General features: G+C 39.2%; 1 protein-coding gene across 1 annotated transcript in view; it reads right to left on the bottom strand.

Annotated features, from left to right (window-relative positions):
- The window catches only part of LOC107757815 (uncharacterized), a 15,194-nt gene extending 6,326 nt beyond the window's left edge, over nt 1-8,868 (bottom strand). The window contains exons 1-3 of the mRNA XM_016575399.1: nt 8,642-8,868; nt 3,348-3,841; nt 89-1,826 (exon numbers count right to left, since the gene is read on the bottom strand). Of these exons, the coding sequence (XP_016430885.1) occupies nt 89-1,826; nt 3,348-3,700 (2,091 nt within the window). The 5' untranslated portion in view covers nt 3,701-3,841; nt 8,642-8,868. The remainder of the gene's footprint in view (nt 1-88; nt 1,827-3,347; nt 3,842-8,641) is intronic.
- Nucleotides 8,869-14,570: the final 5,702 nt, after the last annotated feature.

Here is a 14,570-nt window from a genome sequence, read left to right on the forward strand (position 1 = left end):
GTTTCACTTGCTCTGTTACTTTGACTTGGTCTGTTTTTGTCTGTTCAGCACCTCTCTCAACTTTGACAGGCTCTGTTACTCTCTCAACCTTGACTTGGTCAGTGCTTCTGTCTGCTCTAGTCTGTTGGTCTGTACTTCTGTCTGTTTTAATGATTGGTTGCAGGGGTCTGAGCTGAAAGGCTGGGGGGTACTTGACACAGCTCTGGTCAGGTGCTACAGTTTCACTGCCTTTGTTCATCCCCTTGTGCCAGCGGTTAGTATTCTCTTGTTCAGTGAGAGTCGGTTTGTTAGTGTCCGTGCTAAGACTCGGTCCCTGTGAAGGGAGAAAGGCACTATCATGTGTGGATTGTCCTAAAGTTGCAGCGCAGGGAAGCTCTTTGTTGACGTGTCGGATCTTGTCCGCGTCTGTGAGCGAGTTTCCACAGGGCCCCCCTGAGACGTGCCTGATACGCGGGTCTTCAAATGGGACATACTGCACAAGTCCTGGACGGCTAGGTACAATAGGCCCTGGATGCACAGGCCTTCTTGGAACTACTGCCATGCTCCTGTCTTCACGCCGTTCTGACCATGACAATCCTGAAGTCCTGGAAAACCACTGGCCCATCTCTGCACTCACAGGCTCACGCTTCCACCGTACAAGAGCAGAATCTGCTCGGTAGTTCTGTCCACTCCTGGGTGGCAGGAATCTCCTGTAGGAGGGGGGTGGGATGTAACCAGGGGGATCCATACCAGTCAGTTCATGGTAAAATAGATCTGTTCTATATGATTCTGGTCTCAGGAGCTCTGCACTTTGGGAGTAACAAATGGACCGGTCTCGTAGCAGTTCTGAGCTCTGAGAGTAACAAAGGGATCGGTCCCGTAAAAGGTCGGCACTATGCGAGTGGCTGAAGAAACGATCACGCAGTAGTTCCGCACTCTGTGAATGACTGACAAATCTGTCTCTTAGTGGTTCAGCACTTTGAGAGTGGCTCAACATGCGGTCTCGAATTGGTTCTGCACTCTGTGAAAAGCAAATGGACCGATCTCTTAGAGGCTCTGCACTCTGAGAATAACAACCAGACCGGTCTCTGAGTGGTTCAAAACTCTGAGAGAAACACACTGAGCGGTCTCTGGCTTTGGACACAGGTTCAGAGGACAACGTTTCCCAGCTCCCCCTGTTTTGCTGGTGAGTCTCATAAGACGGGGGCTTGACAGGGCGGCTGAACCGTGGCTTTGGTACAACTGCAGAAGGAGCATGACTTTGTGTCTGACCACTCCACCTTTCCCCTGCTGGCCACTCACTGTGGTATCGACCGTATGGAGCAGAGCTGCTGCTTCTTTGTGTAGGGGGGTGATTTGGGGCACCGGTTTGAGGCAGTTCTCCATAGTGGGGATCTTCTGGTGAAAGGACTCGAGGGAGCGACTGGGACTTGGCTCGCACTGTGGCGGACACACTACCCTCTGCTGGTCGCAGATGGTGTTGCTGCTCCTGAGACAAATGTTCAGCCTCCCCATCTGACAGCTGCCGGCCCAAGCCCACTGCAGGGCGCCACTCCTCTGTTCCCAGGCTCTGGCATTTTCTCTCTCCAGTCACACGTAGAGTCTCTGGGCCTGAGTCTATAGGTTCCCGTATCCATGGGCCTTCCTCCCAGCGTGCCAGTGGCCTCTCAGCCCTCAGCTCCTCAACAGCTAGTACTGGACCTCGCCACAATCCTCCAGACGCTCTGAGTTCCCTGGGATCAGCATAGTCCAATAGAGCACTGAAGTCCTGTCCCCTCCTTCTCCAGAATGAAATATCTCGCTCATCTGCATGTTCAGAGAATGTCAGGCTGGGAGCATCATAGAACCTAGCAACAGAGAAAAATATAGATCACTGATGAATGTTGTTGTTAATTTTTCAAAAACTGCAATCAGAAATCGCAACTTTATTGTTACAAACAGATTAGGTCGCAGAACTGAATAAAATTATATTCATATAGCCAAGGAAACAAGTATGGCTCTAACACCATATGGGTTCATGCTATGTGTATTATGAAATGGTTTGTTAGAGTTCAATCATAATTACTGACTTGTTTACATAACAATTATAGTTCTAGGTCAGGGGTGTCCAATCCTGTTCCTGGAGGGCTACTGTCCTGCAGAATTCAGCTCCAACCCCAGTTAAACACACCTGAACCAGCTAATCAAGGTCTAACTAGGCATAATACAAACTTCCAGGCAAGTCTGCTGAGGCAAGCTGAAGCTAAACTCTGCAGGACTGTGGCCCTCCAGGACTGAGTTTAGACACCCCTGATCTAGGTGAATCTACACATTCACACAGATCTGTGAAAAGTAGCAGGGTATTTAAATAATAAAATGTAAAATGTTGCATTCAATATCTCAAACAATCAATCAAATCAAATCAAATCAAATCAAAATAAAATAGTGATACATTTTGACCAAATCCAGCATAGGTCAACCTATAACTGTGACATTAGAGAAAAACATTTAAAACCTTTCTCTGCAGACCAAGCAAAAGAATAACAGAATAACCAGGTAAAATTATAATGAAATTTAGTATGTTTAATGACAAATAAAACACTTTTGTTAATGAAAAAAGGTTTGTGTTGTGCATTACTTAGACATTCATTTACTGTCACTTTACGCACACTCAAAATGCACCTCAGGGCAAGCTATAGATGTGATTAAATTCACATGGCCGATTCCTTTCAGGTTACAGTACATCAATGTTGACAGAGAGTCTAGATTTTTGTGATAAAATCACAGTGGAATGGATTAGGCTACAACATGGAATATGGATGAAGTCTATTTTAATTGGTTTGTTTTAGGACAGTCTAAACTGTTTTACCTGACAAACAAGATGCTCTGACACCTGCAGCACCAGTCAATTTGTTTACTTGAACTAGCACATAATATTTCTGAAACATTTTTTTTCCGTTTAACTTTTGATGGCATACAAAAATGTAGGTATAGTGAGGATTTGGACCGTCTCCTTTCAATACGATAACTATAGAACGATAACTATAAGATAACTATTCCACAGGGAATAAATATTTATTTAAATATTTATATCTTAAATATTTATATTTATAAGCGAACTTCGATAATGTAGTCTGCCGCTTTAGGTAGATTCTGATTGGCTGTCAATGTTTCTATTGTTCATCAGCTGGAACAAATTTGATTAATTCCAATGATATCTCTGTTGTGTTTGTTATAGTCTCATAAAATTAGAAAGATTATTAAAACATTGTAGTTATCGTCCTTGGTGTGAATGTCCCTTAAAACACATGCAACCAATATTTACATGAAACATCTTGTTTCTAAATATCAACACTTTATTGTGGACCCTTATAACAGTGCACACTTACCCACTGTCTGTAGCTAGGGAGTCACCCAGAGGTTGCAGGTCACCAAGGAAAGCAACAGGAACCTCCAATCTCCGTTGAATTCTTTCATGGCCCTCATTAATGTTGTTGTTGTTCTCTGGGTAAGCCTTCACTGGCACCGGCCTGTACACCCCTGTGCCTGCTTCTGCTCCCCCCTCCGTTGTCCCAAATCCATTCAGAGTTCCACCACCACCACCAGCAGGCCGGTTCTCTATATTATCACGACGACATTCGTTGTTTCGATTGTCATAAGGCGCAGAGGAAGAGGAGGAGGCAGGGCCGCTCCTGGGCAGTTTGTATCCATGAGAGATCAGCAGGTCCTCCACACTGTACATGATGTGTGTGTGTGTGTGTATGGATGGAGTTGGAAAGGGAGCCCAAAGGCGTGTGTAAGTGTGTGTATGTGTATGTGTGTGTGGCCTATGGGCAGTGCTGGTGCAGCAGGCGGGGACACAGCTGCTCAGCAGAGGCCATCACTGGAGAATAAGGGAGACAGAGAGAGATAGAGAGAACATTACACTCTAAAACAATAACTATCTGCTCTGCAGAGACCTAACCATCTTCTTGGTTGAGCACGTGAAACTTTAAAGCTATATACAGTATATGTTCTTTAGATCTGATGCGGCCACACCCTGTCAGGTTATTCTATAATCAATGCACAAAATCTTCAAGTGCAAACTCAGAGGTGCAGCTTAAAGTCTATGTGATACTCTGCTCCCATTTCACAGCCATTATCTGGGCCTGCGTGATATTTTTCAGCCTTTTTTTATGATATTCAACATATATATCTCAGTATTAGAGGAACCAGAGTCACTGTTGCCAAGCAGATTTAAAATGTTCAATGCAAGTAAAATACAGTAACAAAATGATCAAGGCATGTTTTTCAGGCTGTTTCTCACTGAATGAACAAAAGGAAGGATCATATTTAATCCTTGTATTTACTGTATATACACTTATATATAAATATAACAAAATGTACCTACATATTTTCACTTAAGTGTTTTTAATATATGAAAAATGGCACACAGATACTTATGCGTTGAGTGGCAATGCAAATTAATCGTTGAATCAAAAATGTGAACTGATTCAAAAGGAAGAATATTTAATCATTTTTATTTACTGTATATACACATATAATAATACAACAAAATGTACTACTTACAGTTAGAAACGTTACACAAAATGAATCTTTACTTACTTACTAAAGCTTAAACCTTTTTTGCACAACTAACAATACCAAATGCAATTGTAAAAATAATGTTTTCAAAAAGGTATCTTGAAAAAAAATAACATTAAAAATGTAGCGTGGAACTTTAGTGTGATTTTAATTTTGACTTTTAACAGGATGCTCTGTTTTGTTCATAAGACAATAAAAAATGCCTAAGTTGCAATGGATAATGTTAACCAACATTGAAATATTTAAGTGTAGTGTTTACTTACTTAGTACTTACTTACTCAGAAACTGCAAGTATATTTCACAAATAATTACAAAGAAACAGCAACACATTGAATTAAACATAAAATTCTGAGGCAGACAGACTGAAACATGCTCCAATAACCTTTGTTTTATTTAAAACTTCAAAAAAATCACTAAAAAATCACTAAAGATTAGATCACATACACACAAGATACTTACCTACTTATTAATCAGCAAATACTGATGGCTGAATTTATGTTTGAATAACTGTTCAATAAATAATCGTCTGGAAACACTCTACTCTGCTGAGAGAGCAAAACTGTGTGTTTCCATGGCGATTTAAAATAACTGAACCACACCTCAGTGCTGAATGTATCCTAGCAGTAACCTTTGATCCCCCCAGTGACCTTTACTTGACCTTGAACCAGGTTAAAAGAAAAAGAGAGGCAATGACCTTGACTCATGCTCTGTAGCAGCTCTGTGTGCACGTTTGCATGTGTGTGTGTGTGTGTGTGTGAGTGTGTTTGCCTAAACACTATCTTGTTTTCTTGAGTAATGCTCAGACCGATTTGATGAGTGGCATTCGGTCAGGTTGAATCCACAGTGAGCCATGCAATACCGCAAGCTATGCTTGAGGCTTTGGCTAGATCCTTCTCTAACTAGTCAGGAGCCTGCTTACCGTCTCTGCACTTTTTTTTGTTGTCAACACACACACACACCTGACCTCTGGATGACCTCTGTGGAAAACATGTGCATGTGTTCCTGTGCATTACCTGCATGATATAACCAGTAACCGGTGTACACTTTACGCAGTCTGATGAATCGAAAATCCACACGCATAAAATATACATACTTTTGTCATGCTTTGTTTTGTTTCTGTTAGCAGTCTGAAAACCTCTCTGTGGGTCGGTTATAGCATTGCAGAACCGTTAAAACCACTGATGCTTTAATAACCCAATGTAAATTTGTGAAATATGGGGCTGAAATTACAGCGAGGTTGAGGATATTGCATTTCCCCTGCCAGCTGTAACGCTGATTGGTGTGGTATAGGAGTGACATCATCACTGTGAGCAGCCAATCACGTTCCTCTGAGTCTGAATCAGCTGTAACCTACAGCACAATTCTGAGTAAAACTAAATAAAGAGTGAAAAACCCAACAATGCTGTTTGATACATAGCTCTTGCTCTTTAACTGCCTGTGACACAGTTAAACTAGCCACCTCCCTCCAATACTGCATTCTCAACAATACCAGTGCGAATGCAGGTAACATCGCAGGTTGATTGTACCACACCACAAAGTAGTGCTCCCTATTCAGTCGTAGGGATCAGGGAAGAGAGAAGGCAATAGACAAAGTGTGATTTGACCATGACAGCTGCTGTCAGTGATAGCACATCGGTGTTGCTGGGTAGAAAAAGGGGTGTTGCTGCCTCATGTTGATTGAATATGAGAGTGTCACAGCATCACCACTGGAATGGAGGTTCATAATTACAACCATTGACTGTATCCCAGAGGGGGACTTCACAAAACACTGATCTGACATCATTTATCTAATCTTGCGATTTTCAACTCTTCTGTGTCATACTAATACATCAATTTGCTAGTATGTGTATGTATATGTATGTGCACTGCATCATAAATGCAAACACATGTTTGCAGGTACATATATTCTTTTTTGTCTTACAATTCATCCTTCATTTAACATTGATCATTAAAAAACTTTGAAAGCTGAAAGGTAATATGACAAAATATCACAAGAATTGCATACCAAGCACAATTCTAAAGACTTACTGTTCTGCAGATCTGCATTACATCATCAATGTAAAAAACATGTTACCATGTACATTTTTTGTCTTATAATTTACCCTCATTTAACATTGATCACTAAGATACTTTAAATCACTACAACTGCATATTCATCAGAATTTTGACTTTTTAATTAATTATTGTTATGTTTTTTATTGTAGATCTGCATTACATTACATAAATACTAAAAACATATTCAAAACATAAAGATGGACTTTACACATCTATCATCATGGCAACAGCCTAGATATGTTTCAGATAATACACACAAACTTCACCATATACACTCACTTCAGGAAAGATGAATCACAATGAAATGTTTTAATATCTCAAGTGTCTCCTAGATTAAAAGGAGAGCACATTTTAATTTTTGCTTAAAGGGACAGTTCACCTCAAAAAGGAAAATCCTGTCACCATTTACTCATCCTTCATGCTGTTTTTAACCTGTATGACTCAGTCTCAGTCACCATTCACTTTCACTGTATGGCAAAAAAATGCAATGTAAGTGAATGGTGACTGAAATTATCATTATGTCTAACATCTGCTTTGTGTACCACAGAAGAAAGAATGTCATGGGAGTTTGAAAGAGAGTAAATGATGACAGAATATTCATTTTAAGGAGAATTGTGCTTTTAAGAACCCTGATTTTTTTCCCCCTGAGAAAAAGATCTAATCTCACATGCATCTCCTCTACAGTTTCTCAACAGTCTGACAAACTGTCCTCATATTTGCCTCCAAAATGCAATGAAACGTCCTCAAAAATGTCTCATCAAATTCTTCCAGGACTTAATTATTTGAGCTATGCTATTCATTTCTAATTCTAAACTCATATCCCCACAAAATGCTCTCCATCTAATTTCAGGAAAAAAATCCGCGGCAAAGTTGAAACGTAAACCACTGGACTCTTCCACCTCCACTTCTATTTCCACTCACTTCTATTATAGCATTCATTAATTAATAAGTCCAGAAGGTCTATTTAAAGCTTGAGTTGAGTCTTGAGCCCTCCACCATGGTCAACAAGCCTAATATGTTTACCTTAATCTCACTCAAGGATAAAAACCTGAACATGTGAAACTCTCAAAGCTGTAAAAGAGCAATAAAATGTTCCCATGGTTGAATACACTGTCTCTAAGGAGCAGGTAAGCTCGATGCTCTAGTGTAGGGCATACAGGTAGCTTCCGTCAGCACATGAGCAGGTGATAAAATCACTCCTCCGTCACTTTTTACAGAATACAACATTTAATCGGAGCCGAATAGAGACGGTTCAATTATTATCACGTGCGTACCAGGATTAATTAAGAACTTAAAGCAGAGAGAGAGAGAGGGGTGGGGTGGAATGGGTAACGCAGAGTAACACCCAAACGCACCAAGCATTCCCTACCCTATGGGAGAGGATGTTAATATTAGAGCAAGAAGACCAACTCAAATGCAATTTCCACCTCTCACTTATTTCATTTCACTGAACATCTCCACTGCGCCACAAACACACGCAGCTCCTGATGAGCATCAACGCGGCGCACAAGCGCGTAATATGACCTACAGCATCAGCACCAGCAGCAGCATCAGCAGCAGCATAAACGTGCTATGCTGGCAAAGCCATACTGCAGTGTGTGCCACAGTATACATCAAACAGGCCGCTCAGGAATGATTCTAAAAGTCAAAAACGCCGCAAAAACGCAGGTATACGCGGCGCCGCAGGTACAGGAATCACATTGCACAAACTGAGTGGGGAAAATACGCTGTCATAATCCCATTTCAATTTTTACATATCCTCCCATAGCAACATAAACACATAAATGGCCTATACTCGCACCGGCAAACGCAAGGTGCGGGATGCGTTTTTTCAGCTCTCCGCACCATTCGCAGATGCGTCTTTTGCTTGAGTGTGTTTATCTTTTGCATTAGGTGGAAAATACACACGCGCACACGCGCGCTCCCGTTATACTGCTTGTTAATGAAAAAAATACATGCATGCACGGGCCGGCTGCATATGTGTATATTCGGTCGTTAAAAGGCGCGACGCGCTCGGATGTCATTTCAAATGCATATGTCTTACCTGGAGCTAGTTTGGCGCGGCCGTCGCAGTTCGCCTGCGCCCAGCGTCAGAGGCTGCAGGACGCTTCAGCTGAGCATGCCTATATCAGCGGGCTCTCCTCCTCTCTACGCGGAAGGAGAAAAAACAGCGTTGGCGAAAATGGTTTCTCCCGAAGTGTGCGCGAAGTTTATTTTCCTTCGCCCTTGTTGACGTCAGACGCGCGTGTAATTGCTGCTTGATTTGACATTTAGTGGAGCTCGGTACGCCAGCACTAATGCGGAGCCTTCCACGGTGGTGGCGGAGTGTGTTCTGATGTCAAGAGCTCTACAGCGAAGCGAGCGGGGTTCAGTTCATGCTAGGTGTGCCAACACTCTCGGAAATAAAGGTTCCAGCCTTTAAGGAGAACCTTCAAGTTCCACCAAGAACTTTTTATGCTCGAGCTCGTTAGAAAAACATCTAGAACCTTTAATGTGACGCGAAGAACTTAATTCATCTCTAAAGAGTGTCTCTTGAAAGTGTTACAAAGCCATCAATGTTAAAGAACCCAGAAACAATGCTGTCACATGAAGAACCTGTAATCTATCAACTTTTATCCTAGAAGATATCTATATTATATATGTATATATACACACACAGAATATTTTATATATATATATATAAAGTAATACCTGTACTTAATGCCAAGAACGTTTAGCCTTTTTGACAATATTATGACAATTTTTTGTCATAATAAAAATTATGTTGTTTAGTATTATGACAATACAGACACACACACACACATACATATAGATAGATATAGATATTCTTTTAAGAACAAGTTCTTAACTTGCATGCATTTATATATAATATACTTAATATACTACTTATATATATATATATATATAGATATTATGCAATTCATTTTTAACGTAACTACGTGTTGTCAGAATAAAGACAGTTGAACAAACCATTTAAATAGACCACAAGAATGTTTTGCATGAGGCCTCTGTAGGGTTCCACAGGCTCACGTTTGAAAAACTATGTCAGTATTGTAATGAAGAGGAAAGGCAAGGAGGGGCGTATTAGACAGAAAAGAAAGAGAGCAAGGGAAATGTAATGCGAGATATAAAATAGTCTCTATTTTGTTTATCGTTTTGAAATTTTCTGTTCTGCACGGATTTTGGAGGGAAGTCTGTGCAATTTAAACATGTTACAATGCGTAAATTGGAACTGAGGTAAATTCATTCTCACTCCTAGCTGAAAGCGCAATCAAACTACTCAAAATATTTCATAAACGAGCAACAAAACTAGCATTTAAACATATTGCAATGTTTAAAATGGAACTGAGGTAAAGACATTCTCAATGATAGCTGAAAGCACAATCAGATTACTCAAAATATTTCATAAACAAGGTCAAAGGATGTGTAAAAGTTTGTGAACAGCGGATGTTTGAATTCCGCTGATCTTTCTGTAGAGTGCTGCGGGTGCAGATTCAGTGTAGGCCTGTTTATAAGCCGTTCAAAGACAACCCCACTGAGCTTTGGGGCTTAATACAGATCTGTAGGTCTGTTACTATGTAGAATAGTGAAATGATGAATCTGTGCACTCAGCCTCACTGCAGCCACTGCCCTCTAGTGGCATTCCAGGCCTTGCAAGGCAACTAGACTGCTGAGCTGGTGGTATACAACACATGGAGACTTCATGCAATAACCTTGCGTCTTAAAGGAACAATGCAAACGTCTACTTTTAAATGATCAATGTGGTATATACAGCGAAACCAAACGGATATGGTGAAACACTGAGGTGAACCAGTGAAACAGAAAGGAGCATGAGGGAGATGACAGAGGACAAAAGAGTCAGAAGGTCAGAGAACAGTCAATACGTTAACATTTACCCATAATCTCACTGGGTTAAGAAGAGGACACGTTTGTGTATGTGAAGTACCCGTGATTCCCACACAGGAAGTGATGGTGAATATACAAATTCAAATTTTTATAATTAGAACTGAACATGTTGTTTTATAATACTAAAATATGTAGAAATGTATCGGATTAGCCCAACAGTTAACGTAATACAATAGTATTAGTATAAGTGAGTTTGGGGTGGGACTATTTAGCAATTCTGTCTCGCAATTCCGGTTGGTGCCACTAGTGGCGCCAAAATTGCATAACAAATAAATTCATTAAATTTTCAGTGTACACATTTTAATCTCCAGACATTAGGTTGAATATAGTTTTATTAAGACTTATAATACATAAATAGTAAAGCTTAAAAACATATTTGAAAAATGTCAACAGCAGCAAAAGCAAGAGGAGAAACCTGCATGAGAGCAGAGTTTGTGCTTATCATATGTGCATTCAAGTGAGCTACAAATCACATACAGGACAGCACACGCTAGAACACTTGGGGAAAACACACTGTTTCTCTCAGCCTGTTTCAAACTCGATTTTTAAAGGTGTACTCAGTAACTTTTCCCTCATTAAAAAAAATTACACAAATACATGAGAAGTTTTGAGAAATATGTTTAAAATCATCATATGAGATAAAGATTCATATTGGTAGGTAGCCTAAAGAAATTAATACTTTTATTCAGCAAGTACACATTAAATTGATCAAAAACGACAATAAATACATGTACATTCTTACAAAAAAATAACGTAAAATAACGTTTTTTTAAAAATTTCTATTCATAATTCATGAATCCTGAAAAAAAAAATTCACCATTTTCCAAAAACAATAATAATAATAATCAGCAAATCAGCATATTAAAATGATTTCTGAAGGATCATGTGACACTGAAGACTGGAGTAATGATGCTGAAAATTCAGCTTTGCATCACAGAAATAAATTATATTTTAAAATATATTCAAGTAGAAAACAATTGTTTTAAATTGTCATAATATTTCACAATATAACTGTTTTTTTTTCTATATTTTTGATCAAATAAATGCAGCCTTGATGAGCATAAGAGACTTCTTTAAAAAACACAAACATTTGAACTTTCAGAATAATTGAATCATGGATGTTGGCAAACACTTCTACACTGGCATGGAGAACTTCAACACCAGAAAAAAAGACAACAGATATTACTGAGTGGACCTTCAATTTATTCAAACTCTTTGGAACATTTACCCTTCTGAAGTGAGTATACTGAAATAAAATAGAGTTTTTATAATGATGCATTGAAAGCATTCATTAATAATAAAGGTCCAGATCGACTGTTCTATGTAACACACCACGCACACATTACTCTACATAAACACAAATCAGTGCATCGCTCATGAGAGTGCTGTCAACATTACATGTCAATCTGAAGTTTTCAGCATAATTATGTAAAAAGAACATAAAACAGATCCAGCATGATTATCCCAAAGGAAGCTAAGAGAACTAGAAATACTTGATCATAGTGTCTAAATGAAAGCCACAACTTCATTTTTATGAATTATATCTACAATTCTGTGTTAAAGTGCCCCTATTATGCCATTTTTACGGTTCCTAATATTGTTTTCAAAGTCTCCTACAATAGGATTACATGCATGCAAGGTCAAAAAAATGCTTTCGTTTTCTCAAAATATGCATTTAATATCACCTCATTTTCCAGCGATTCTCAAACGATTCGTTCGATGCAGTTCAAAGATTCAGTCTCTCTAAACCCATCCTTTCAGTAAGCCTACTCTGCTCTGATTGGTCAGATGGCCTAGTCTGTTGTGACTGGTCTACGGCGTACAGCGCGTGTCGGAAACGATACGCCTATTTCAATAGTTCTGTATTTTGAACACTTTATAGAAAATATAAACATCTATTATTTATCATACTTACAGGTTGTGATTCAGTGGAGCAGCTGGTCCAAATAAACAGGATACTGATCCATCTTTCAACAGCAAGCGTTTTGTGAATCCCGTGTTGAACTCCCCGAGATTAGAGAAGCAGTCGTCAGTAGAATGACGTGTTTGTGGGCGGGGTCAAGTTGTTCGTGGCCGATTCAAATTACTAACGACTCGTTTCAGCTGTTCAGAGTCGATTCTTTATTTTGCGAGACAATAACTTTATTTATCGTGCACTTTCAGCTTTACAACTTTGCAGATCGTTTACATTCACATACAGCTACATTACACACTGCATGAAAGGCAATATTGGAAATGGCATAATAGGGGCACTTTAAACTCTTTTGGTATTAAAGAGACCATCTGAAAAATATAAAGAGCAGCATATGATGTAGAACTCTTATATTTCAAAATCTTTTTTTATTAAACTCTTTAAAAGATGACAGCTGCAACTCTTCTCTTTAACCTAAATGTTTGTGAATTTATTCTGTTTATTCGGCAATGTTGCTGTTTCATTAATATCCCTTTTTTCTTTGCTATGTTCAAAGTTTGTTTCCCTTGTTCAGCTAATTCTCAAATAAAGCATATAGAAAGAAAAAAAACTCTTGCACCAAACCTCTTGACTAACTTAACCAGCAAAACCTTGGTCAACCAGCGTCACCAGAAAGATCAGCCACAAACCAGTCTGAAGCTGAACCAGCATGGGAAGAGACCTGGACCAGCTGGTTTAAGACATTCCTTGTTGCATTACGTTAGTTAATATGTCAAAAATGGCCTGTTGATGTGTTGGAAATATTCACTCATTAATATCAATTCTCTTTATTGGGCACTTTAAAATTTCTCTCTCTTATTTCATCTGCGGCAGCAACTGAGCAATGAGTTATTTGTTGCTATGAACACATTTGAATTCAATAAATAAGAGATACAAAGAACAGCAGTGTGTTTGTACAGCTAATTAATCACAGGATGATGTTAATTTCTACATTGATTTAATTAGGATATTGAAAAGTTGCAATGGCATAATAGCATCCAATATCTCTCTTATTTTAATCAATTTATCATCTAGATCCACTCACATAATGACATGGATACAAACCGAATGATTTTCCCAGGCTAAACTCTGTTCGGCAGTCATCAGCGTGTGCTAATTTTATCACCGGCTGACTCTTAAGAAACTAATGCTAAACTCTGCTGTGATGTTGCAAATGGGAATGTAATGTCGCCATAGTAACACATTCACTTCTTTTTCAGGTACATGTGAAACTAGCCAACGTGACGATAAACAACTTGCACTGACTTCTAAAAGATTGTTTTAAAAACACTAGCAGTTCAGAACCGCACTGGCTGAACACTTAAGAAAGAAAGCCAGTGAAACGTTAAAGACTGTTAAAGGGGTCATATGATGCGATTTCAAGTTTTCCTTTCGTTTCCGACACGTGCTTGTGTTGTTCGGCCAATCACAATGCACTGGGTCAGCTGGCCAATCAGAGCAGACTGCACTCGTCAAAGGAGGGGGCTTTGTTGAAAACGACGTTTGAGAGAGGCGGGGCATAGAGGACCTACAATAATGTACAGTATTTGAAAAAGAATGTGTTTTTTGAACATTAAAGCATGTCAACATATTCTGTTACACCAAATACACAAAATAATGATCTTTAAAATAGCATCATATGACCCCTTTAAGTTTACTCAAATGATTGATACTAATACAAATTACAAATCGGACATGTTAGCTCAGTTTCAAAACCTAGCGAGTTGCCTACCTAGACACCATGTAAGATACTTTGTTTTAGCCTAATTTTAAAGGGATAGTTCACCCAAAAATTACAATTCTGTCGTTTACTCACCCTTGTGTTGTTCCAACCCTGAATGAGTTTCTTTTTTCTGTTCAACACAAAAGAAGATATTTTGAAGAATGTTATTAACCAAACAGCTGCTGGTAGCCATTGACTTCTATAGTAAGAAAATGGGGACCAGCAACTGTTTGATTACTCACATTCTTCGAAATATTTTCTTTTCTGTTCAGCAGAAGAAACAAACTTCTATAGGTTTAGAACAACATGAGGGTGAGTAAATTATGACAGAATTTTCATTTTTGGGTGAACTATCCCTTTAAGATAACACTGCATGTGTGCTTCACAGGTTTC

The sequence above is a fragment of the Sinocyclocheilus rhinocerous genome, unplaced genomic scaffold (genome assembly GCF_001515625.1).
Source record: "Sinocyclocheilus rhinocerous isolate Xijiao unplaced genomic scaffold, SAMN03320098_v1.1 scaffold112, whole genome shotgun sequence".
Lineage (NCBI taxonomy): Eukaryota > Metazoa > Chordata > Actinopteri > Cypriniformes > Cyprinidae > Sinocyclocheilus > Sinocyclocheilus rhinocerous.